This window comes from Cinclus cinclus, chromosome 17 (assembly GCF_963662255.1).
Source record: "Cinclus cinclus chromosome 17, bCinCin1.1, whole genome shotgun sequence".
Lineage (NCBI taxonomy): Eukaryota > Metazoa > Chordata > Aves > Passeriformes > Cinclidae > Cinclus > Cinclus cinclus.
This window is the reverse complement of record NC_085062.1, coordinates 11,877,842-11,904,880: the sequence shown is the minus strand read 5'-3', so window position 1 is coordinate 11,904,880 and position 27,039 is coordinate 11,877,842. Positions and strand designations below refer to the sequence as shown.

At 38.2% G+C, this 27,039-nt stretch overlaps 1 protein-coding gene across 3 annotated transcripts in view; it reads left to right on the top strand.

Annotated features, from left to right (window-relative positions):
- Nucleotides 1-27,039, top strand: part of CABIN1 (calcineurin binding protein 1) — a 102,856-nt gene that overhangs the window by 15,399 nt on the left and 60,418 nt on the right. For all 3 annotated transcript variants that reach the window (XM_062504061.1, XM_062504062.1, XM_062504060.1), the window contains exons 19-27: nt 1,814-1,975; nt 3,479-3,685; nt 4,050-4,195; nt 6,085-6,346; nt 8,438-8,698; nt 9,280-9,431; nt 9,970-10,148; nt 20,353-20,535; nt 22,594-22,934. In XM_062504061.1, the coding sequence (XP_062360045.1) occupies nt 1,814-1,975; nt 3,479-3,685; nt 4,050-4,195; nt 6,085-6,346; nt 8,438-8,698; nt 9,280-9,431; nt 9,970-10,148; nt 20,353-20,535; nt 22,594-22,934 (1,893 nt within the window). The remainder of the gene's footprint in view (nt 1-1,813; nt 1,976-3,478; nt 3,686-4,049; nt 4,196-6,084; nt 6,347-8,437; nt 8,699-9,279; nt 9,432-9,969; nt 10,149-20,352; nt 20,536-22,593; nt 22,935-27,039) is intronic.

The window sequence follows — 27,039 nt, the reverse complement described above, 5'->3', positions numbered from 1 at the left end:
CCCGCTTCTTAAGCTAAAGCATAACATAGTGTTATTAAACACTAGAATTTAGTTTTCAGAGATGAGAGGGTATTGGAAGCATAGGGAAAACAAAGAGAAAATGGGATGAATTATTTGAAGAGAAAGGTAGCTTCAAGAATGTGAAAAATGTGTTTCATAGATCAGTGTTAAATAATCACCTTCTGTAGGTGAACTGTCTGTTCAAGGACGTTATATTGCTTGTGGATGAATGTGCTGTGCAAGAGAAGGTGTTAATAATAATTAAGGCCTTTAGCAATATTCTCAGTAGTTAGGAACTAGAATTCCTAATAATTAGGAATTATTAGGAATTCTTGGGTTTCTGCCAAGAACTTAAAAGTTGAGTAAGACAGGAGATTGTTTTGAATGCTGTTCAAGTGAGAATTCTGTTAGTGCTGTTAGATGTACTTTTGTTTGTAGCAGTAGGAATATAAGGCTTTTGTTGCAGTATCCTCTGATGCTCACTGTTTTTTCTTCTGTGTATTTAGCTACACTTTCTATAAATTTCAGACCTTGTTCAGGAGTTCATACAGGGAAAGTGCTGGCAATAAGGTGTCTGCTGGGACTCCAGATGTCATTGAAATGCTTTCTAAGAATTGTCTTTGCTTTTATTTTTTCAGAGGTATGGCTCTTAATAAACAGTACCTTGATCTTAGTGCAGATACTTTAATCAGAAGAGAATCAGGATCTTATATTTAATTCCAGCTCTTACAAATGAGCTTTGTACATGTAGAATGTCAGACTTTTGCCTTATAATGCAGTGTTTGTATTGACAGGAAAGCCTGTCATGATGAGAAGCTTGTAGGGTGATGCATAAATAATTGAGTTTGCAATCCCAGATGTTGAAAAATGATAAATAGTAACAAATTAACATCTCTTTTTTAAAATTGAGATTCCATAGTGGCCATGTGGAAATTGAATCTTAAACCTCAGTGGCTGTGTGGGTTTTGTTTTGGTTATGAAATAAATATCCAGAATCCCCCTACACGGGTTATTCTTGGTGAGCATATTTTTATTGACCTTGAAATGTCTTCTTGGAATGTGTTCCTTTCTGGTTTATTTTTTATGGAAGTTTTGTGAGAATTTTCAAGGAGTTACCTTTCTTCCTTAGGCGTTCAGCTGCAGTTTTTATAATGAATGTCTTAAAGTATCAGCATCTGCCAAAATATTCTATTGATGGGTACTTTCTCTTGTAGTGTTGAGGGTAAAGATAGCAACTTGCTACAGTGTTCAGTAATTTGGGATCAGTCCAGCCACTTCCCTTGGTGTGTAGCCATCTGTGTAATAGTGTTCATACTGTTCAATTCTATAGTCCTTTTAGCCAGATTTTCATTAACTCTCTCTCTTCTTTTGCTGTGAAGTCCTCTCCATCCTGCTTTTTCTGCGCAGAGGAAATTGTCTGGTTGTGAGTAAGGGCAGAAATTCTTCTGCACCTTTTCCTTATTCACAGAATTGATGAACTGCAGTTCACAGTTACATTCACAGAAGCAGCTTGGTGTGTAGGGGAGAACTTTGAGTGATTTTAAGTCTGAAACATGAAGCTGATATTTAACCTCATTGATTAAAGATAAGTGTGAATTACACAGGAATTAAAATGAAAGCACTTCAGTGCTGCTGCAGTGCCATTGGAATGACTTGTGTGAGACTAGTTTACAGAAATACATGAGAAATATTTGGGTGTTATTGGAAAAAAATCCTTGTAGTCCCTTAAAGCTGTTTTCATCATCTGCCTTTAGACAGCTGGGCAGCTCAGTATGATCTGCAGGTGACCTTGTCCCTGATGCTTGGCTTGTAGGTTCAGGTACTACAGAAAGAACTTGCAGCTTCCACTTCTGAGGATACTCACCCATACAAAGAAGAGCTGGAAACAGCCTTGGAACAATGTTTTTATTGCTTATATGGTTTCCCCAGCAAAAAAAGCAAAGCGAGGTACCTAGAAGAACATTCAGTACAGCAGGTAAGTTATGTGTTATCCAGTGTCAGTGGAATGTCCTGAAGTGATGAAAGATGCACTCTCATTTTGTTCTAATGCACTTTGACATATTTTGGAGAAAGATTACTTTTCTTTCCTTGTAAATTTTATGCATTTTCCACATTGTAGAGAATAAAGTAAAAGTTTTCATGTTTTTTTAAAGTTATAATGAGTTGAATATTTTAAGTTAAATGCTAGTCTTATCCACAGTAGTCTGCCATCCTGAAAGTATTGAGAAATTGATTTTTATTAAGCTATCACTTTCCTGTTTTCAGCTGAGAAGAAGTTCAAGGTTGAGGAAAATTTAGAGAGGAAAAGTCAGCTTGAGAGAAGAAAGCTTTAGCAGCCAGCCTTTCAGTTAATGAAAGTGAAAACTGTTACTGTTAAAACTTTGCAAGTACATTATATATTGTCACTTATTTTGACATCTCTCATGGTAAATACCTGGCAACTGTTTATGAGAAATGTGAAATTTGGTTGAATTTGGGAGAAGGGCAGCTACAGAGTGCCTGTGGAAGAGGGTTCTAATATTAAGGGGGGAAGAGAAAAATATAGGGCAGCAATACAACGCCCTGCCGTGAGAAACATCACTGATGTTCAGAAACACCAGACTATTTTGCACTTACCAAATGCAAGTGTTCATAGAATTATAGATCAAAGCCATTTTCATACAAGCAAAATGATTGTCTGGCTCTGTTGAACAGACCTTTTAAAATACACAAATGCTCTTGCATTACTGTACATTGAATATTTGGAAATTTTGTATGTTAGATGTACATCTTAGTGAGTGAAGGTAATGAGAGAAAGGGGATAAGTAAGAAAAAGGGAAGGAAGTATAAGGAGATTACTCTCTGCAACTTCCCCATTTTTCAATGCAGAGCAAAATTAACTATAATGGTAAAGTGAACAATAAAAGGAGAAAAGGTCTAGCAGAAGAGAATTGTAAATTATTTAGGGTACTTCTACTGCTTTCAAGAAAGAAAAGTGAAGAGAAAATGAGTAAATTCTGGAAGTAACTTTCTGTAGGGAGCTGGAAGATTTTTGAGGCTCAGAATTTTGGCTGATGCCCACTTCATTAACTCCTCCTAGTTGGCTCTGCAATGGAAGGGGCAGAGTAGTTCTCCATATCTTACCCATGATCTCAGTGTCACTCAGAATGTTTGCAGCTGATCCTTGCTTATAAACAACTCTTCTGAACAAGTCTAAGCAAGTAGAATGAATTTATTTTTACTTTATGTTGACTTTAGTGGCATACACTGAGTTACAGCATTATCTTTGTCTGTTAAATCAGTGAGCAGTATATTGTATTTGTGAGCAGCATAAATTAATAGCACCTTTAGCTCTGTTGTTGGGAGGTTTAACTTTGTTCCTGCTAGAGTAATGTGTACACTCTTATCTACTAGAAAGGCTATAGAAAACCATCATTGGTAGACTTGAATTTTGGAATTTGAAGTATTTTTTCCCCCTCTCATCTACCTCCCTCTTCAGGTTGATCTGACATGGGAAGATGCTTTGTTCATGTTTGAGTATTTTAAGCCCAAAACTCTTCCAGAATTTGATAGTTACAAAACCAGTACTGTGTCTGCTGATTTGGCCAACCTCCTGAAGAAAACTGCCACAATTGTTCCTCGAACTGACAAGCCTATGCTGAGCCTGGAGACTGTATCTGCCTATATTGAAGGAACATGCAGCAAGGTAGAATTAATTGGTTTTTAAAAAAAAATTAAATTGAAGGGAGTAAAAATTGGTGTTGCTATTTTTATGTTGGCTTTGAGATTATTAGTGGAATGATTTATTCCATAATGCTTGGTTTCCTTGGGTAATTGCATTTAAATAAAATAAGAATGATCCCACCAATGCTTTTAGTCTTTGAATGGTAAAATATAGTCAGCATGAGATATTCATTAGTGTTTGTAAGTGCTCTGTGTATCTGTGAAATGCTTTCAATGTCTTCATATTCAAAAGCTTCATATTGTGTGATGAAAAAACTACTTCCTCTGCAAGGAAGAAACAAATGTGCAGCTCATTTAATATGAACCTTTGCCTTTTTGATTTTCAGGCACCATCTCTCCCCGAGGGTGCAGACTATTCCCCACCAGTGGTGACTGAGCTGTATTATCTCCTGGCAGACTATCATTTCAAGAACAAAGAACAGTCCAAGGCCATTAAATTTTACATGCACGACATTTGTATTTGTCCAAACAGGTCAGTAGTTTTGAATCCTGCTGCATATCCTTCATTCTTTTCACTTCTTTCAGTACTGAAAAGCAGACCACTGGTTTCAGGAATGAAAAAAAACCAAACAAACAAAAAAAAACCAAACAAACAAACAAAAAAAAACAACAAAAAAAAACAAACAACCAAAACCCCCACCTGCAATCAATTATCACAGGTCCATTGTATAATTAAGGGCATCTCTAAAGCAACCAACAGAGAAAACAAAGCCCAAAATGTAGGATTACATATATGATTGCTCTGAAATTAAAACCAAAAAATGAAAAGAGGGGAGAAGCTAAATTGAAATAAAGAATAACTGTGAAGAATGATCTGTTTGCACCTTTTGTTCTTTGCTTTGGCATGTTCATGCATGATAAGGAGTGAAAAATGTCATCATTTGATAGTGTAGCTATAGCAAAAATGGCATCCTTTAGTGGATTAATTGAACAGGCTGACCTGTTCCTAAAAGTGCTGATTTTGCTGCTGGAGAACTACACAGTGAATACAAGTGAATTGTTTAAATGATATTTAAGCAAAACCACCTTGTTTCTTGATAATTTACAACTTACTGAAATACCATCAAGATTAAGCTCTCTCATCTTAAAAATAAAGCATGTTCTGAAGATCAGTCTTCTAAATTAAATTAAATAACCTTTGAATTTACTGATTACATATAGAGTTTGCATATTAGCTGTTATCATTTTAATTCTCCTTGAAGTTGATAGATCAGGGTCAGTGACAAAAACCCTAATTTGATAGATTTGAGACAAGAAAATTGTTTCTAAATCCAGTCACGTAACAGAGACAAAAGGGAAGGTGAAGGCACAGAGCAATTTTAGATGTGAAATCTTTGGAGGAAATAGCTGTAGTTTAATGTTATTGCATTTTGTAGTCTGGGACTTGTGACTAGCAAATGGCTAAAACTTTTGTTTCAAGGCAGATAAAGAAATTACCAATACCACCTCCTACCATTTTCCTGTCATTTTGGTGTTCTAAAACTTCAATTCAAAAATGAATGAATGGAGTGCATTTTTGCTTTAATGTGTGGCATTTTTTTGCACAGAAGATGCCTTATGTGGTAGCAGAGTATTTTTGCCCCAGTCAAAATTGTTTGTACTTGTTTGCGCTATAGTTTCTGTTCCGTTCCCCTCAAGAATCTGACTATTGAGGTCACTTGACCTAGAAATGGGTTTTCAATTGGAATCAGAAGAAATTGCAGGCAAAAATATGAGAACATTATGGTTGTTGTCTTGGTGTTAAAATCATGGTAAAATTGAAAAACCCCAAAGCAGCTGAACCCTGGTGTTCAAGTGAGGTTGTGGCCTGTGGAAACCACCCTTCAGACTGTACTGTCAATAAATAAACGGCTGGACCCTCAGCCTTCAGGCAGAAATTCCAGTTTGAGTTCATCAATTGAATGCAGTTTTGGCTTTATTATTTTTATGCTCAGAAACTATTATGATTATTCCCAGTTGAGCCCAACAGTACAAGGTGTCATAATGTCTACTGGCCTACAGGATAACAACATTTTTACAGGGCTGCGTGGTTACTGAGAAAAAAAAAAAACAAACTTTGGGAGTGCTGTCTTTAGAAATATAGACTGGCTTTGCATGGCAAATAAACATGGATTTTTCATCTGTTTTCCATGCATGGCAGTTACTGGGGACAGTGCTTTGTTAGGAAACCACTTTAAGAAAATCAGTATGATTTAGGATGGATAGTGTGTGTTCCACTCTGAGGAGAGGAGGAAGTGCAGAAATCTGTTTTGTGTGATGAAAGGAGGAAAAGGTTGTAGCTATGGGAAGACAAATCTTATCTCTGCCTCCAGTGTAATGTTCAGGGGGGTTTGTTCACGGGTTATGTTCTTGCCTGCCCAGGTTTGACTCCTGGGCTGGGATGGCTCTGGCTCGAGCGAGCCGCATTCAGGACAAGTTGAACTCCAATGAGCTGAAGAGTGATGGCCCCATCTGGAAGCACTCCACCCCTGTCCTGAACTGCTTCAAACGAGCCCTGGAGATCGACAGCTCCAACCTCTCCCTGTGGATTGAGTATGGCACCATTTCCTATGCCCTGCATTCCTTTGCATCCCGACAGCTTAAGCAGTGGAAAATGGAACTTCCCCCAGAAGTGGTGCAGCAGGTGGGATCTAACAGAGAGAGTATGAAGCTTGAAATATTTAAAATTAGGTTTTCTAACATAGTAAATTTTAAAAGTAATTTACATGCTATATTCCACATATGAGACGGTATGGTTATTTAGTAATGCTGGAAATTCCAAGCAGCATTTGAAGGTGGGCTTTTTCTTTTCTTTTTCCTGTGTAAAATCAGTTTGAGCATAATCTTTGAATTATCTTTTGAAGGTGGCACAAAATTATTGTAACCTTCTGGAAAGGAGAACTATATTTATCTTTCCTTTCTGCAAATGTCATGCAATGTTTCCAGGAAAAGGTGAAATGCATATATATTGAAATAGTGAAGAGATCAGAAATAACTCTGATATCTGTGTCCACATGTCATCTCTTATATCTAAAGAATCCTCCTCCTTTTCTATGTTTTTGGGCCATTTACCTAGTCAAAAGACCAAAAGATCAAAGTGAGAAGAGGACTGGTAGAATTTCCATTGAAAACATTATTATGAATTCATTATCTCCTTCTGCATAAGGGATGTGAAAAAGATTTTTAAGAAATTTGTTGCTAAACCAAAAAGAACAATTCTAAATACACTCTGACAGTGATAAGAGTTGCTTGGAAAAGTGTTTTGTCTTTTGGACCAGTGAACTTCATTTCTGATTTAGCTATTCTGACTTCCAAAGGTTACGTAGTCTGCAGCTGGAAGCACAGTGAAAAAAACTGAAGTGCTGCTCCTCTGCTGTAATTTGTAAAACTTTCAGTGTTTGAACTGAAGAGATCAGTGCTTGGGAACACCCTTTGCTTCTGGGAGAAGTATTTACAGGAGGTGGTGAGTCTCACATCTGAGCTGCCTCCAGCACTGCATTAACACTGTGCTGCCCACAGGCACTTTCTTGCCTAAGAACAAAGATGATGTCAGCCTGCATATTGAAAGGGAACAAGTTGTTTATTAAAGAGTATGCTTGAAATAGCAGTTAACAAGAGAGTTTTCTTCTGGAGGGTTATTGCTTCCAACACGTCCAAAATTAACTCCTCAGGAAACGAAGTTACTACATTTTATGTCTCTGCCCTATTAGAAATTTGGTCTTCTGGTCTTGCAGCCCCTTGGTGATGAGGGATTTGTTGAAGAATTCCAGGATAGTGCTGGAGTTATTTCATATTATCAGATAAAAGGAGCAATACAGAGCAGCCGTCTGAAGTTGAGGATTAAATGAGAATGTTTATTTAGAACTACTTAAGTCTTCATTTTTTTCAAGTGAATATATTAAAAATGCATAATTTAGTAAGAAAAGCTCTATTATAAGAAAAGATAAATTGAAACAATTTCATCTCACTTCCACAGATATATTTCTTCAGAAATGTGTTTCTCATACATAAAAACCTATTATTCTCTTCTTACAAAATGTTTAGGAGTGGAAAAGTTATGTTTGAGTTCTTGGTTATAGCCACACAGCTTAAATTTATAAACTTCATTTTCAAAGAGAGAAAATTACATTAATGCATCTTTTGACCTATTTTCTTTTTACATTAATTTATTGGCATTTTACTTTAATTTATGCTGTTGGGTTTTCTTATTTTTTTTTTAATGGGGTGGGGAGAATATTCATCTCGAAATTAGATACATTGCAAGCAAGATGAAATACTTTTCTTCACAAATGAGAGTGGTCCATAGTGGCTTTAGCAGACTTCAGTTGCAGAACAAAGCAAATAATTTTTTTCTTTGAAGCATTAAGATAATTACAGCTGCAAAAAACCAGTAGAATTTCTGTAGACTTGAATATTGGGTCGTTATTTTTCAGATTTCTATTTATATAAATAGAAATATCATAGAAATATAACTATATCTTGTGTCTTACTGTTTTGTTCTGATTGTTTGTGCCAGCAGTGAACAAAAACCTATCCATAAACACATTTTGTGGGCTGTTGGGGTGCGTTTGACCACTTGGGATATCTTTGAGGTCAAAAGCATTTAAAAGCTGTAGCGTGTCGATGCGCTTTTGCACGGGCAGCGGTGCACGTTTAGAGTTTGCCACGAGAGCTGCAGTGAATGGGTGTGTTGTGTTGTGTTGTGTTGTGTTGTGTTCCCCCTGGCTGGTGGCAGATGGAGGAGCGCAGGGACAGCATGCTGGAGACAGCCAAGCTGTGCTTCACGTCAGCAGCGCGCTGCGAGGGCGACGGCGACGAGGAGGAGTGGCTCATCCACTACATGCTGGGCAAGATCGCCGAGAAGCAGAAGCAGCCTCCTGTCGTGTACCTGCTGCACTACAAACAGGCAGGGCACTACCTGCACGAGGAGGCTGCTCGCTATCCAAAGAAGATTCACTACCACAACCCACCAGAACTTGCCATGGAAGCGTTGGAGGTAAAAGAAAGTTCAGTGTGTGGGCTCAAAGCCTTGTGCTCTACAGGTTGTTGGGCACATGTAGGTGGTGCTCCGTGTCGGGGAACGTTTGCAAGATGCACTTGGAGAGCAAATGTTATTCAGGCTGATTTCATCTCAAAGGCAGTTAGGACAGGTGGGTAGCAATTCCACTTCTGCATTTTGCTGCACAGTTTTTATAAAAATCAAACACTGGTAGGATTCACGAGCATCCTGTACCTGTGGAAGCACAAGTTGATGCATGAGGTGGGACCTTTGCTTTCACTGTGCTGTCTGGTGAAGCAGTGCCTCTAGAACATACCCAGTGGTGACTTGCTTGCAATGAGGCCAGTTCTGCTTTATTTGTTGTGTTCCACAGGTTGTGGTTATAAAATTTGTACAGTGTTCACATTTTGTAATTTAAAAGCAGCTTTCATAGGCAGGGAAAGTTTGATTCGGGTAAATTTAGGTGACATGTAACTGTCTTAGTGAGCTGCTGCAGATTCTATAGAGAAAAGACTATTTGTAATAGATTACAGAGCTACAAATCCTTTACTGACCAAATGGACTTTGGTGTTTTTTAGGTATATTTTCGACTTCATGCTTCTATTTTGAAACTTGTGGGGAAACCAGACTCTGGAGTAGATGCAGAGGTACTGGTTGGTTTCATGAAAGAAGCTTCTGAGGGACCCTTTGCCAGGGGTGAGGAGAAGAACACCCCAAAAGTTGCAGAAAAGTGAGTGCTGGTTCCCAGCAGTATCCTCTGAATGAATGCTAGTAAACTACTGTACAATACACTATTAAAATGAAGCTGAATAAAATATAAACAAAGTGAATAAAATTGGTGCTAATGTTTGCAGTTTTCAGGTACCATGAATAAGATTACATGCTACTCTGAGATCTCAATAATTGGCACAGAGAAAATGGGAAGAAAACAGAACAGTTCTATCTTGTGATCTATTTGGAACCATTGTTTTTATTTATTCATAAATTTGATTTTTAAAATCAACTGTTAAAAAATGCAAACGCAAATTGCCTTCACTTATAGGACGAGAGATTTTGTCCTTACAGTTTATCTCATTAACATCTACAAAACAAAAGAAGAGTTTACCATGGACCAGTGACAAGGGAGGAAAATAACTTGTACAAAAAAAAATCCTTTATTTAGAATTTGTTAGTGAGATTTCATTGCTGTGTTGGAAATGCTGTAAGAACATGCAGTCTCCTTTTGTTCTTTGCATATAAACACTTCCCCTTTCTTCTCACCCTCCCAGAGAAAAACCTTGCATGATAGATGAAGACTCTCACTCATCAGCTGGAACAGTGCCAGGCCCTGGGACTTCCCTCCCCTCTTCCTCGGGTCCAGGTCTGACATCCCCACCTTACACAGCCACTCCAGTTGACCACGATTACGTCAAATGTAAAAAACCCCGTCAGCAGGCAACGCCGGACGGTACAGTCCCTGTTCTCAATTCTGCCAGCAGGGAGGTGCTCTGAGCATGGGGGGTTTGATCATGATCAAACTGCTCAAGGAGGGTGAGGGGTCTGTGGTAACACGGGCAATATTGAAGCTCATTATCTTTCTATATATTCAGTGCCTTGAATAGAATCAATGTACAATCAGAGCTTTAAATATGAAACTCAGAGTTGTCACCTGCCACCGCTGGTGCCTGTCACTCAGTCAAAACAGTAATGTTGGTAGGAGGAGTATGAGCTCACTGAATGTTCAGTGATTTTTTTTTTTCTTCAGAGCTCGTTAGGAAAGATGTGGGTTCAATCTTTACAAGACTGGACACTGTTTCGGCCTGTGTGAAATGACCAGGTGAAAATTTAAACTGCTTCAAACAAGACAAATTGGTAAAAAGGCAGCACAAGCCAGTATTACAATTTTTTGAAGGAGGCAGGTGGCAACTGTTTTGATTATATTGTGATTCAGCACGAAGTGATTTGCATGACAGTCCCATAGATTCCATCTTTCAGTTTTTCTTTATCATTTATAATGATTGGTTAGCAGCTCATCTTTTTAGAATATAAATTGATAGAATAAATAATTGGCTCATAAATATAAGAAGGGGTGTGGTGTCATAGCGTTAATGAAGATTTTGCAATTGCATATGTAATAGAAATTAAGTTACAATTTAAGTAACCTGAGTTTATTATTTGGCTAGGAATTTGAATCTGATTCAACTCTTTCAGCCATTTGTTTATCTATCTGGATCTATGAGTATCAGCACTCAAGGAATAACTATCTGCAGAGTTTAGCTTGGTGTTGGTAAAATGTGCCAGGCCCCACAGAAATGCTCTGCTTGATGTGAATTGAGTTCTGGAGGGTGGGCTGTTTTCCATTGTCATTTTCTGAAGAATGGAAATTTGTAAATAACTTTGTTGACACGGTTTTGAAACAAATTTGTATGCCTGAAATTTTTGCAGGGTGAATTTATTCTGTTTCCTCAACAAGTCTGGATGCAACTGACAGAAACTCTTTTATTTCTTCCATTATATTGAACAGAGAAACGTTTGTTTTGTTGTTGCTTGCATTTCACTTGGGAGTAATTCATTAGACTGTTTTGAGATCGTTTGTAGTGTGGAGGTGTCAATGGGTTATGTAGTGATCAGGCTCTTTTCTTGTTTTTTTGATGTCCTTTGATACAACAGCACAGATGGGAGCAAATATTTAAATATTCCTTAAGTAATATTCCCTGTGAGAAGCATTTCTGCCTAAGACTACGTCTGCTTAGGTCCTGAAGACTGTGTCAGTGTTCCCAGGAGAGCCATAAGCTAGATAAATATTGCAGTGTGTGTGGTTAGTGCCTCCTCTCCAAGTGAGATATTATGGGCTGTGGCAGCCGATGGCCCAGTGGGAGCAGAGGCGGCTGCTGAGCCAAGCCTGAAGGTGCAAGTGCAGGAACATCTGCCTCTGCCAGGGCTGGAGGAGCAGTTCTGGATCTGCAAGCTGAGCCTAGCTGGGACTGAGCTTTGTGCTGTCAAAGCAATTCCAAATGCCAGCTGCTGGAAGAGGCAGAGTTTGGGTGATCTTCAGGAAGGTTGTGTGTAACCATGACAAGGAGAATTGCAGAGTACTGCATCATTCATAATGTTTTGTAAGTTGCTGGCACAACTAAACCCTGGATGCAGCATATTGAAGAACCCCAGGAAACTGAAATATTTGCCTTGGGGCTGTTACAGATGGAAGAGCTAACAGGCTGAGTTAACAGGCTCAGAAGTCTTCCACTTTTATATTATTACATATACTGTGCTCTTCTGCATGCATTTGCATTTTACTTCTATTAAAATACATACTTTTGAAGTAAAATGCTCTTGACATCTTACACATAATCACATCACTGAAGAAAGCTGGTGCCAGCATTTTCATTGTACCATTCCTAAAAATAGCAAGAAAATACTCAATCATTTGACTACTCTTTAGATTATTTTTGAACCATTTTGACAGAAGTGAAGCAGTCTATATTGTTGTTCAGGACCGAGTAAGTTGACCTAAATTCAGCCTAGGTGTTTATTCTTTCTGAGGCTTGACAATGCTCTTGTTTACTCTTGTATTGATACTGTTGATCACACATGGCATAGGTAACACGAGGGTATTGTACAGTTTTATGCACTTCTTTTCATATATTACCAGAAGCAAGATGCTATTTGGGATCATTACTGACCTTTGAGACATTTTTGATAATTTTTGCATTCTGTGCTTTGAGAAAACATAACCTGTGAGGAAAGAGAGAAGGAATTGGGATGGTTTGTCTGCAGAGAAGACTCAGGAGAGACATGACAGCAGAGTAACCTAAATAGTGTTGAAAGCTGTACAAAGAGTTAGAGGCAAAACCCCAGGATGTCCATGTTCATAGAAGACAGAACACATGATATTGCACTTAAATTGCATTTTCATTTTGAACAATAGAAAACTGTGTTAGACTAGTCTTGGGAAATACTTGTTTTGTATAGCCCTGCAGTATTTTAGCACTGGAAGTCATTAAAAAGTGACAGTGCAGCTGTCTGCCAGGCATGATGGAGATATAATTTATCCTGATGGAAAAAGGAATGGACTTAGATGAACATTTGGAGTTCCTTCTGAACTCTGTTCTGTTAATCTTGTGGGTTCTGTGTGTTTGGGTTCTGGTGGGATTGTTAGTTTGGTGCCTTCTAGAGTAGCAGATGATCTCATTACAAGCTGGAGAGAATTGCTGTGCAGCCAAACATATTTTCTTGAAAATACTGGTGTTCTGATCTTCAAACATTTTTCCGTAAATAGGAGAAGCTGTGAGGGCAGACTTATTTTGAATACATTATATTTAAATGTCTCATTATAGTTCTGTAGCTCTCTAGCACGTTTTGCTGGTGGGAGATGATGACTGGGATATGCAGAAATCACTGAAGTTGAGAGCATTGAAAAGCTTCAGATTCAGTGAATGCTCTTGATGGTAGTTTAAAGTCGTGTATTTAATGAAGATGGGAGAAAGGAACCAGTAAATACAGCTTGTAAAGTAGCTAAACTTCTTTTCCTTGTGGCAGCTGCTAGCACATACCTCCTTCAAGGAGACAAAAGTATTGCTGAGTGGCAGCTGTTACTTGCTGGCTGACTTGCTGCTGTCTATCTGTGTAAAATGGTCAGCTTCCTTTCTCTGTTCTAGTCCTTCCATTCGGCAGTATCTTTTCCTTCCTTCTGTTAATCCTGTCTTTCCTGTCATCACCCCTGCCTATTGCTATTTTATAACCCTCCAAAGTGAAAACTTGCATTTGAAGTCTGAAGCATAGGTTCAGACTCTTATTTTCTAAGAGCAAAATAGGAAACAGGAATACCCAGGAACTTGCCAGGCACTCAGACTTTCATTACATGTGCTGTTACTCTATTTGCACAGATAATGGCCAGTGTTGCATAGCAAAACAGATATGCTCTCTGTCCTCCTCTGTACAGGCTGGGTGTATGTAGTCAGTAAAGACCAATTACAGTAAAAACAATAGTTCAGGAAGCAGGAAAAATAGTAAAACTAAAAAAAAAAAATCTCTATAAGGTATCTGTTTCCCAAAAAGCAGATTGTTTAGGAAGTCTTTTTTTGCTGTAATATGCCTTTGTTGTGTTGATACTCAATTCCATATTCCTGTGGTGGTATGCAGATGATGTATCCATGGCTATTGCAGTGTTAAAGTGTTGTACTGTTTAAGTCTTCATCCATGTCATGTAGTATGTCGTGTGTAGTTAGACCTAATTGTCCTTTTTTGTGTTTGTCTTTGCTTAATTGCTTTTGCAACCAATATTGCCCGTGCTGCCTCTAACCTTTACACAAATCTCTGTTCCCCAGGCATTCTCTTCCTGCTTTTACCTGTCACGGCTTGCTTTTAATAATTGGCAGAACCTGCATGATAAACTCACTGGGAAAGGCTCCTTGCTTCGTGCTGTGGGAGAAGTCTCACTTCATAGTTTGTCGGTCTGTAATTCTGCAAATGTTAATCAAGATGCACAGTTTTTTGCAAATGGGGGTTCTCAACATCCTGATGAGACAAAGGTGATCTCTGAGCAACTTCTTGCACCAGGTTGTCACACATGCTGAACTAAATCAGCTGCTGGGGCAGAGTAGATGTTTCTGTGCATCAAATGAAAGTCCACATTGTGTTTTGGAACATTAAGATCTTGCCATTAAAATTATCTCTCTTCAGCAGTTAAAAATGAAGTCTTTGAGCCTGCAGTGCATGTCCTGTTCTGGCACGTGGTGCTGGATGCTCATGGGGACTGCATACTGGACTACATGAATAATGAATCACACCCAGTTTATTGCAGTGTGCTTCATTTTTACCTTTCCCCGATTTAACCTCTCTCTGATTAGTACAAGTGTCACACTGAGATGTAGTGTGAGATTATGTAAAAAGCATGTGTCCAGATAAATGGGACATTGGTGGGATACCCTGGTGCTCTGCTCTTGAAGACAGAACAGCAATACAGGACTGTAAGTTATGGAAACACATTCTGTGTTCAGTGCAGCCAGACAAAACACAGACTCTCATCTTTGACTCATGTTAAAAGAGAACTCCCTTTAAATTGCTGTCCTCAAATTAACCTACTCCCATGCAAATCTTTGCACTTCTTTTGTCTTTTAATAATGTGCAAGTGCCTTTTGATGCAGAGCTAAATGTTGTCTTCTGTTATGGGTGGAACATGTTTGCAGAATGAGAATTCTGTGATACATCATGTTTCTGACTGCAGACCAGTAAAGAAAAATGCTCATATGTTCAAGTGAAGAGGGGTGAGGTGGTGCCAGGCAGGACAAAGAGAGTCTGTACCTTCACAGCCTGTGAACAACCCACCTTTATTGCATGAGAATAGGTATAGGTTGTTTTTTTTTTTTTTTAGCTATATATAGTTGCTTATTCATAAGCTCTGAACTGTTCAGCAGGATTTTAATTTTTTGCAAATTGAGTTAGCATATGTATAGAGCTCTGTAGAAAAGCTTTCTGTGCCACTCGTTCCTGATTTTTTGACTTGTAACTGATTGTTTATCATGATTCAGATACCTTTTTATAATAACTGGATGTACATTTTCCTTCAGATGTTTAAGACAGACAAAGATATCATTCAGAAGTCAGTTGTACCCTCTTGGCTTTCTGAGCCTTTTACTTACTCCTGTGTGCAGATGTTTCAGAGGTCTTCTCTATCTTCCTTATAACTTCCAGAAAGTTTCAAAAGAGGATTACTGAGCTGTATATTAAATAATAGTCAAAGGCAGAACACCTCATTCCCATCGGCACCATGAAACTGTGCTTCAGCTCCCCTGAGAATAAATTCTTTGAGTCTGTACCATGGTTGGTACGTGGTCATCACGCTTAGCAGTGGGAGCTCTGTCATTAGGATTGCGTGAGCTGGTTCAGATCGCTCACACTGTGCCACATCACTCTCCTTGGCCCTCTGCAGTGCTGAGTGGGCTCAGTTAGGTGACAAGGCTTATGGATGGTGCACAGGGCTCCTGTGGGAGGGTGCTGCCACAGGGTAATGCCTGCTGCGGGACTGAGCCCTGTTTTCCTGTTGCATTTTAAAATTGAGCACTCATTTATCTCTCCAGAGTTTAATGCAGCTTTGTCCTGGTGGCCTGCAGGTGCTGTGCCCAAATGCTGAGGGAGCAGTGACAGTGACAGTGCCGATGGCTGTGTCTGCTATGCAGGAATAGTGGGGAACAGGGATTTTTGAAGTCAACCCAGTAAACCTATTTCATTCAGGATAAGATTAATGTTGAAATGCTCTTAAGCATGGAATTAAGGCAAACTGACTTCAGGTATTTTTTTATAACATCTATGACAGACGTGTTTCAGTAACAATAGTGATTTAATCATCCGTGTGACTGTCAGGACCTCAGTGTGATGCAATAAAGGTCTTGGCAGTACAGATTAATATACAAGTTATTTCTTCCTAATGACATATTTCTGATAATAATCAGTGTTTTTTTACTAATGTCTTGGGAAGTTAACAAGATTCTTCTTTTGACCTTTTCAAATCTCCTGTCCAAAGCTGCTCTTTTTCAACCACTGACAGAGTAGGGGATGTAATCTGACATAGATTTGAAATGAAACGTCACAAGCTGAGGACATTATGTGAAATGAGGTTAAAAAAATTTTGCTTTCAAGTGCCATTTTCTGAAATTTTTAGAGGTAAACATGAAATTTTTAACTTCACACCAAATAGAGATTTCAGCTCGGCAGGTTGTTGGAAATCATCCTAAAACTTAGGAATGATGCAATGAAGTAATGAAAAAAAAATAATAATACCAAGGAGAAACATCTACTATCAGATCACATTTTTCACAGGAATATTGTTACAGTTACCTATGCACAATTTAGTAGAACTTTCTCCCTAGTCTCTTCATTTCCACTCCAGATAATAATTTTGGGACATTAATACCCAGCTATATTTTTATTTTAGCTTTTGAAGTAGTAGGAAGGACCTCAAAAGAATATTTAGTCCTTGATTTACCAATCTCTTACAACAAGGAACCACCCCAGCCTTTTGGAAAAGCTTGCCTTATTGTAATTGCTGGGTGGGGAAACTAAGAAAACAGGTAAACAAAATATAAAACCCAGTAATTTTTTAACTCTTAAATTACACTGGGTTGCATTAAATTGTCCCTAATTATAGCAGGAATTATTAGAAAGGGCTGATGTTGTCCATGGATTTCTGTCCTTCAAAAGGGCAGGTGTTGATAGGAGTTGGGAATTTGGAATTCATTCTTGTGCCACATGCACTGCAGTCTTTGGCACACAGGTTGAGTAACACTAATGACTGTCTCAGCTGCAGTCAGCTCTTACCACAGAAGGGAAAAGCTTCATAGCACAACAAATGAAAAATATGTGCTATGTGTCCATCTAGCATATATATATATATATATATATATATATAAAAAGCTGTATTTGGCAGTTAGGCTGCAAGAGAATAATACTTTCATGTATACTTTTTTTTTCTTTTTAGAAAACCAGAGTTAGGATGTGAATTGGTGCAATTGCCAGAAGTTCTGCATTGCATACTGCAGTATTTAGGTATTGACAGAGCTTTTTATTATATTAAGGAACATCTTGGGTAACCTAACAAATGATGGCTATTTGTCTGACTGTCTTCAAACACCTATAGTGATTCTATAGGTTCACTGTGATATTTTTCTAACTGTATGTAGCATATAAGATAGAGGTGAGGGGGAAAAAAAAAAGTCAGTCTTCTTGCTGCAATTAAAACCTCTTGCCTTTTGCGCTGTACCTAATGAATATGAACAGCAATTATTATATTTTTATTTTGGTTAATCATATGTATGTGGAAATTCTCCCTCGTCTTTTTTAAGATAAGTCCAATTCTCCTGGTAATTTTGATATGTCATCTCATTAATCTCTCATTTTTTTATCTTCTCCTCTGAATTAATTTTCCTTATTTCAGTCTCTTTTTAAAAATGTGGGTCCCAAATACAGACACCGTAATTAAGTTTAATTTTCATTAGTGCTCAGTAGAACAGGAAGACTCTTAACGTATTTTTTCTGTGAAGTTGTTGATTGCACATTGAAGAGTCCTGCTTTGCTGAAGTGTGTTTAGAGTAGCCTGACATTTTGGCCAGTTCTGGTTTGAGAATCACAAGTTCTTTACAGACCCATGTGAATGTGTGTGCTGGGATCCACTCACACATTTTCTACTCCTGATCCTGTTACCTTTGAGGTGCTTAGAGAAGGATTTATTTATTTATGCTCACATAATTCTGTGGAAAATGAAGGCTGGCTGACTCACAGCTTTGACCTTTCATCCTTTGTAAAGATAAATACTAGACTTTGTTTTACATTCCCTGGGACTTTGCCCATCCTCTGTGATTTCTGAGAAATTAATACTAATAATTGGTGGCTGCTGCTAATTTCTGAAATACTCCAGGGTTTTTCATCTGGCTCACTTAGTTTGAAAGCATCTGCTGCATTCAAGGAATATCTAATGTAATAGAAAGTTGTCTTAATAGTCATGTTCCTCTGGTTTCCACTGATTAAGGAACCCAACGTTAATATAAAAATCTTTTTAATAATGTACTGAAAGAAAAGGAGAATAAGCATCCCTGCCTAGACCCACACTCGTTTAAGCAGAAATTTCAAATTAAAATAGGCTGTTAATTGTAAGGAGGTGTTTACATTTGTTCCCTTAAGGAAAAGCTCATGCATACATTTGAAATTTAATGTGTTGAATCATTGTCTACCTTTGCATGATGAAAAATTATTGTAATTTCCCAGTGATCTGATCCCACCCAGGCATATTGGACTGCCACTTCTTGATTTACATTCTAATGCTTCATCTGTCATAACCCACACATCAGAACTGACCTGTGGGCTTGTGGCAACATCTGGAAATTTGCAATTTTTTTTCTCTAAATGAGTAATTCAGCCTCTTTGCCACATACACAGAAACTTTTTAATAAATATCAAGGGAGCTACTGTAAATGGTTTTCCTGATGTCAACTGGGAGTTCAATAGTATCGATTTGTACCACAGAAAGTTATTAAAGCTTTATAAATGAGTCATTTAAAGCTTGATTGACCTCTCTTCAGAATCCTTCTCTTCCCATTCTTTATAATTATATTCTTTCTGTGTAAAACTTGTCATCATTAACCAACTTAGATAGCTTCCAATTAGGAAGTAAATACTGTTCCCCCAGTCTTTTTCAAGATACAGTTTTATTAAGATCTGCTCACTGAAAGGGAAGGTTTTCTTTGTGTGGTAGTGAAAAGCCTATGGAGTGCATCAAATTTGGTTTAAATTCATTGGAATCCTAATAAGCAGAACCTGATCTGCAAGCTGAAGATTTGCAGAGGGATTTATCTTGATAAAATAAATTCACAGGAGACCCTTAGCTCTCTCCTGAACAAGTGCAATTCAGATGGAATAGAAGAAATTTAATTAAATTATCTGCTCATCTCAAAGCAAGGGCTTTTGCTTTGTTAATTTTCTTTCTTGATCTTATCAATAAAGTTGATGAATCAGAATGCAGTGGAGCTACCTAGACAATGGATGTAACCCCCTCCTGGCTATGCCATTTCTGTATAGAATTATAGAATGGCTTGGGTTGAAATGGACCTTTAAAGATCATCTAGTCCTACACCCCTGCAATGAGCAGGGACACTTCTAACTAGATCATTAGAATCAAGTATCAGCATTTTGAGAAGAAATTGGAAATAATTCTTGCAGACTCCAGATTTAAAGGGAATTGCCTATATTGGAATTATATATTGAACACTGAATTATGTTGACACAATATGGAAAAATGCCAGTTTCCCATCTCAGTGGGAATGTGCAGGCCTCTTTCTGTCAGAGAGACTAATCTGTGTTCTTTAGTCATGCAGGGTTGCCTCTGATAACCCTTGATGTAGAGAACTTGGGTTATATCTGGCAGGTTTCAGACATGAGTGGGAGGTTTTCACTTGCCAGTTCTGAGGTGTGTGTGTTTTATCCCCCATGATAAAGTCAGGATGCCTGTTCCTGTGCAGATTAACAGCTTAGTTGTGACTCTACTGTAGTCAGCAGCCACTGCTCCACTCTGTCAAGGTAAAGTCACTTCTATTCTTCTGTCTGCTGCCTTGAAGTCCAGTTTCCCTGTCTGTGTTAGGCCTAGTTCTTTGATGTGTTGTTTACTTGCCGTATCAAATCACCTTTCAGAACATTTGTTGAATAGCATCTTATACCTGCAGGATAGTTGGCATCAGAGATCACTCCTGTAAGTCTTTGCCCTCTAATTCTACAGATTTTTCTTTCCCTTGTGAGTAATTTTTAGCAGTATTGTTCTTCATGGTTTTCTGTTGTCAATTGAACTTTGCTTGTGTCAGGTTCAAAATTATACTGCATGCTTTTCTAGGTAAATGGTACAGTAAGCCTTGGAACTTTTACATGGCCATACTACCTGAAATATTGTGTCCTCAGTCTAACTGCTCTTGAAAGTTGAGCTTTATTGCTTTTTGAATCAAATTCCACGATTATATTCTAGGAAGAAGTGTGGTGAGAATTAAATGCTTTTTCTTGGTGGTGGTTAGGGATCCTCTATGGCAGTTGTAAGAGTTTGCAGAGTAGCTACAGTTTTGTGTTGCTCTTACCAAGAGACAAGTAACAGCTTGAAGAGTATCAAGTGGTGCATTCCTTCTTTATCTCTTTTGCAGAGAGGAGTCAGGATAGCACTGGAGCAGTGTTGTCTGACTCCAGTTCCACACAGGATATGTTTAATGAGCCTGCCAGTTCTCAGGACAGCCTGAAGAAGACTTACACAGAGAAGAGAATTTCTACTACCTGTGCTGATACACTGATGCTCAGCAAAGAGACCCTGGGATCTGCAGAGGAAAAGGGTATGCCTGATTTAATAGATAATGTCAGCTTCAATAGTCTCATGAAAATGCTTCTCCTGGCTTGCAGATGCACTGAAATATGCTGCTGTGACTAAGAGTTTTAACCAGGTATCATTGCTGCCTATATGTGTGTAGCTTAAATTTGGAGCTGTGCCTCACTTACGTGGCCTGCTGTCTATCTGCTAAATCTTACAAAGAAAAAATAAACTGCTGTCTGTACTGGCCCTTTGACTGACTTGCCTTCTTTTGGGTTATTATTTGCTTCTCTTCAGTGTTTAATAATTTTAAATAATTTAAAGAGTAGTTATTTGAATATAGTCTCAAACAACACTTTTTTACTTTTCCCAGGAATAGATGCCCTTTTTGTTCTGTCCCACTAGCAACTTAATATTCATTACAGAGAAGAGCAGAAGTAGTAGAATTCAGATGCTTTATTCCAGTGTATACTTCATTCCAGTGGAGAACTAGAATTGCTCCCTACCAGATTTTTCCACATATAATAGTACTGGGTGTTCTGTATTCCACTGGAAAAATGGTTTCAAAATCCATTAGCTGAAATTTCCCTTTGTCTGATGTTTGTACAGTTGGATGTAGGAGTAGATAAAGAGGCTGGACTTCAACAGGGAAAGACAAACGAAACCAATGTGTAAATTTTGTCCACCTTTCCAGGCTGTGGCTGTTTAATCTTCTTTGCCAGTTAACACTTTCCCAGTTTCAGAGATCCAGGGATCATGCTACAGGGATAGTCCTGAGTCACTTCCCTGATCTCACTAGGATCAAGTGCCAAGCAGTTATCTCTTAGTTTGCAGACTTGGATTACCTTGGTTTCTTGTTTTAAAAAATATTTTACTTCAGTCTTGCCTAAGCTGGGAAAGATGTGGTGATGCTTGCATTAACATGCTGAAATGGATGCCAGTTCCTAGTTTTGTGAAATAGTACTTCCACAGTCACTAAATCCAGTAGTCTTTTGGCTACTAGACTAAAAGCATGGCTCTTTTTCAGGCTTGCAGTGAGTTGTGTTACTGTCATCATTTGTCTGTCATAAAAACCATCAAATGCATTCTTAAATTACTGGTGTTTATTAGAACAGATACTGTTTCCCATAAAGCTGCCTGTACAGTAAAATTATAATGGATACAGACATCAGGCAAGCACATTTTGAAAAATGTGAGTTCTGTAAAACATATTTGACTCTGAAGTTCAGCCTTATTAGAGAAAAAGTTATGGAGCAGCTGTAAGTTTGAGGATGAAGTACATTTTAGTGTATCTCTACACTCTCTGCTGGGAGCTAGGATGTAATGTAAAAGGTTCTTTATCCTAGCAAAGACAAAGACATGATAAACTTCCATGACTAAAAATCAAAGTTAAAGAAATGAATCTGCATGTGTGTTTCCAGCAGTAAATGGTTAGCTAGCAGGAAATGTGGAAGCTGCCACTGTAACAAGATGCTCTCTGAAGTAAGATTTGGTATCCTTCAAGAAAAGATGGGTCAATTGCATTGTAGGTTACTAAGTTAATCACAAAAATATTTACATGGAACTGTGGGTCCTATGCAGAAGAACAGGTGAGCTGCTGCTGATCATTCTGTCTGAGCACATTTTGTGTTCTGGGATTGTGTTCTTCTAGGCAGACTGTTAAGAATAATGCATTTCACTTGGCAGGGTGGCTTTAATTTTCTGTTCTTTCTTCTTTTCTTTGCAATCAAATGTTACTGTATTTATTCTTTTATTTTTGCCTTTTTCCCTTTTCCTCCTCCATCTATCCTCCAAGTGTATGTAAAAGCCTGCATTGTATAAGGTGTGCTGAATTCACACTATTGTTCAGGATAAAACCCAAATGAAGACAGTGGAGATACCACTGTGTGGCTCTGTCAGTGAGTTGCAGATTACTTATTCAATGAACATCACGAATAGCCATACATTTTTTTCAGTATTTCTGTGTGTGTGCTTTAATGAAGAAAGTATTACCTTTTGTCACATTGAATTTTTGTAATTTTCTATATGTCATTTGCCATTTGGAAATGGCAGTTTCACTGTCACTTTTCTCTTACTGTTCCAGCTGCAGGGAAGCCAGAAGAGCTGCTGGAGAGCTCAGAACCTTACGATCCTGCTGAGCCTGCTGTCCAAAAACTGGTGGTGGATCCTCAGTGTGCTTCTGGCAGTGCCCTCAAAGCTGCCGTCCCCCCAGGCTCGCAGTGGGACTGCAAGAGGAAAGCTGAGCCTTGTGGGGAGGATGCAGCCGAGTTTCCTCACGGGCTCCCCGCAGACCTGGAGGAACAGCGCAAGTTCCTGACGGAGCAGTGCATCTCCTCCTTCTGCCTGTGCCTCAGCCGCTTCCCCCAGCACTACAAGAGCCTCTACAGGCTGGCCTACCTGTACACCTACAGCAAAACCCACAAGGTGAGCTCTGAGCCCAGGCAAGCCAGCTGTGCTGCCGCTGTGTTAAAGTTCAGCTTGCTCAATGCGCTTTGGAACGAAACCGCGCTTCAGCTCCTAGATTGCCTGACTCGGGTGTGAGGTCAGTTAAGGAGAAAATTTCTTTGTTATTACTGAACTAACTAATTTTCTGTCATTCAGCAGAGAATTACATTTTAGATATGTCACGTAAATTAAGATGTTCTCATAAAAATGACAGCAATTATTTATTTCACTGAATAAGTGGACTGAAAAGTGACTTGGAATCAGAAATTCATCAGTATTGTGTAAACACATCGTGACACAGATAAGCTTTCTGTGGATCCTGGGTCTGTGTAGGAATAGGACATTTAAATGATCAGAAGTATTTTGCTATTTATCATAATCCAGGTTTGAATTCACAGATTTTATATTTGGAAGTCTTGTATTAGATCATATGCTGCTCTGCATGGCTTCCTGAATTCTCTTCCCCACCAGCACTGAAGCTTAGTGAACAACAGGGAAGGGAAACAAATTGTAGCCCTGGCCTTGAAGTAGAAAACGTCACCAGTGTCACGCAAAGTGAGCACAAGCAAGTCTTACCAACCTACTGGAAGGTGATGAATGTTCTATTTGTCTGTAGAGTGATTATCCAGAAAACTATCACCCTTTTTTACAGAGAGCTTGTTTTGAAAACATTCTTCTGCTGTTTGTATGTAACAGTTGTTAATTTTTCCATGGAACTAATCATGAATAGGAGCCATAGATTCCTGCAATCTGTCATTACTGTTGCTGACATGATTTTGTATCAACATTCAACAAAAAAAGCTGCCTGTTTTCAATTTATTGGTTCAAATAGCATGTCCTTGCCTGAGGAGCTACTTGCAAAGTATTTTCTTCCATTATTTTTCCCTGATGAACCTTTCTCTTTTGCTTTTTGTATCTCCCTCCTTATATAAATATCAACTTAATGATGGATTTCTATGTGAAATACACATTGTTGTCTAAATCAGTTTCCTCTTGGAACTCAGAAAAACTGAATCCTGCCTGCTTGAGCCCAGTAGTTACCAGGCTGGCTTCAGTGAGCATTTTTGGGTTTTACTGTCCTTTTTTATTACTTTTCTGCATAATGAACAGCCACCTGACACAGCAAAACCCCCAAAAAATCTTATTGATACATGTGCGCTACATATTTTCATGTGGATTTTACATTTTTTTACTTTAATTACTTATTCAGGTTCTTTCATAGAGCAATGTCCAATGTCTGTGTTTTAATGGCACATTACTGTGTTTTTAGTGGAAGTTACACTGCACAAACTTAAACCACAAAATAGGTCTATGCATTGTCATCAGTGACTGGAGTAAGAATTATGCTTACATTTTCTTATGATAAGCCTGATTTTAAAAGTGAGATAAATTACATCAGGTTGTGTTGTTGGGGGGCAGAGTGGTAAATTTTAGAAAACTGAGATTAATTTTTCAATGTGTATAACCATCTTGGAGCATTCAACATTTATGTTCCAATGCCAGGAATTTGCATCAAGAATTTAGACTGATGTCCAAAATTCATGGTTGGCTGGGAAGAGGAGAGGATTGGCAGGTCTCCATAGTGCATAGAAAAACAAGTTTTCCCTATGCAATCTGCTTTCTTCCATTTCACAGTTTTCCTGGTTTTGCTGTTGTGAGATTAGTAAAGATAGTTGAGTGCTTTTTAAAACATCTTTTCAAACTCTTTGAACATTTTGTTTGGTTACGTGTTCTGTTTTTTTTTTTTTTCCCTCTGCCAAATCCAGCTTAATATTTGGAGTCTATTTGATTTTGTTTTAGTCTGTTATCAGAACAAATTTATACATAGCTGGTTTTAGTTGGAGTAAATGTGCAGGGAAGTAGGGATGAATTTTCAGAAGTTACTTCATTGCCAGTTTGGGCAACGCCAGTTTCAGTTTCCCATTAACATTGTCTTGAAGTAAATTCTTCATCCTTTGTGATTTTTACCTCCAAAATGAATGTTGGTGCTGTTTGGAAGGAGAGGTCAGGACTTGGCAAGACACTGTTTGTCAGTGTAACTCTGTGAAAAGTATTTGCCTTAATGGTCCTTATGGATCAGTATGTGGATCTGGTCTGATAATCTGTAATCAGCAGGTGGTCAGGAAATAAAAATATTTACTTAACATGCTTTTTTTTTTAAATCTCGAAATGAAAAGTGCTCTGTAAATTCTGGAAGAATCTGCTCACAAAGACTGTGTGAGTTTTTAAGTTTGTATGTTCTATAATCTCTGTTATTAGCAGAGCCCTTAATAGGGAAATCAGTGTTGGGTGTGACATGAGGACATCAGTGACATGACAAGTTAGTAAAATCAGGCATAATACATGTATGTAAAAATTACAAGATTATATGTATGTAGGCTTAATATATACTGAGATTCAGACATAATCTGGAAGCATAGTAGATGTAATCACTTCAAGTAGAAGCAGTTTGATAATAGCAGTTCATTTAAAAGGGCACCCTTCAAATCAGTAGTCTTTTAATTTTGCTTTTATTTGGAGTAGGAGGAGGTTTTTGAGACAAAGCCTTCTAATGGACTGTAAATGAAATCAGAGGGAAGGATTAAAGTATACTGGAGTGTTTTGTTCACCTCTCAGAAACACTTTGTGGAGTTTTCAATTTAGGTAAAGGTGCTTCTGACACCATTGAGTTAAGGGATATCCATCCCAGGTGACTCAGAGTTCCACTTGGTTGACCCTAAGCAATTTTCCTACTCTACTTCAGCATTTTTGCAAGTTACTGTACCCTGTCAGTCATCTTGTCTTTGAATCTTGGGGTGATAAAAATGTGGGAGGCAACAGCTGAACTGGAAAGAGTATTTCATAATTGCCCTGAGTCAGACAGCCAAATCCAGCATTAAAGACTGGCAAGCAGTGTGCCAAGAAGAATAAATCCTTTTTGCTGTGTCCTGGATCCCTTCACCCACTCCTAATAACTTCATCAGCTGAAAACGAAGCAGAGCAGACTCTGTGAAATCTAATGAGTTGAGACCTGCTCAGGCATATTTACTGGGAATAAGTGATCATGCTGATTTAAGGAGAAGGGTAGTGGAAAATCTGTAACTATGTCTTTTATTCCTATTAGCTTTGATTGTGTGAAGTTACCGTGTAATTGCCCCATTTGTCTGAATGATCTTTACTCCTCCTAGCTGGGTTACTGCCATCGTCTTGTTCAATAAAAGCCTGAGAATTATGTGTACCAAACACATGCCTGTGGATGGTCAGTGTCATGTGCAGAGCACATCCCAGCACCAGAGCATGATGCTACAATTAGTGATACAATTAATGATCTCTTAACCTTGTCCTTGTGAAACTTCCATTTGGGAATACATCCGTAGCTAACATTTCTTTAGACTGGGATTTTAGATGTAAGTGTTGTGGTGGGATGGTAACTTTCTTAAGGGTTTTGTTTTCCTTGAATTTTTATGTGGTAGTTTTAACTGTAAGATTCAGATTGCCACACATTGGGCAAGTTTTACTTCTTTTTCACACTTGGAATTAATTTACATTTCTGATGACTGTGATTAACAAAAAAATCAAGCATTTTATGTGCCTGGATCTTGGATGTTCCAATAGGCTTATTTTTGTTGGACTCTGATTTTATTCAAAACAAGATGACTTTCATGGAAGAATTTTTTGTAGGTTCTCTTGTGTTGTGTTTTCTTCTGTATGTATTTTCAAGTATTTTCCAGGATTAGGTTAACAGAATTACAGAAATAGATACTACAAAAGAAGTTATGTAGAAAAAAGTTAGTATACAGCTGAGTTTACAACCTTTGCTTTCTTCAGTCTTAATTAAATTTGACATTCAGTGATAATAATTAAATTTACTGATTCCCTCATCCAGCCAGAAAGTACCTTGTGATGTTTATGAGGGAATATGTATTTGTTCCATACCAAAAGAAAGCTATCCAAATCCCCTTGATTATGCTGCACTATAATCATGAAGGTCCTGTGTAAGTACCTCTATGAGCTCTTATTTGATACCCATAAATATCTTATTTACATTATTATTGCCAGCGTTCAGCTCTCTTGCACATGAATCCATAATCAGCATTTTGCTGGA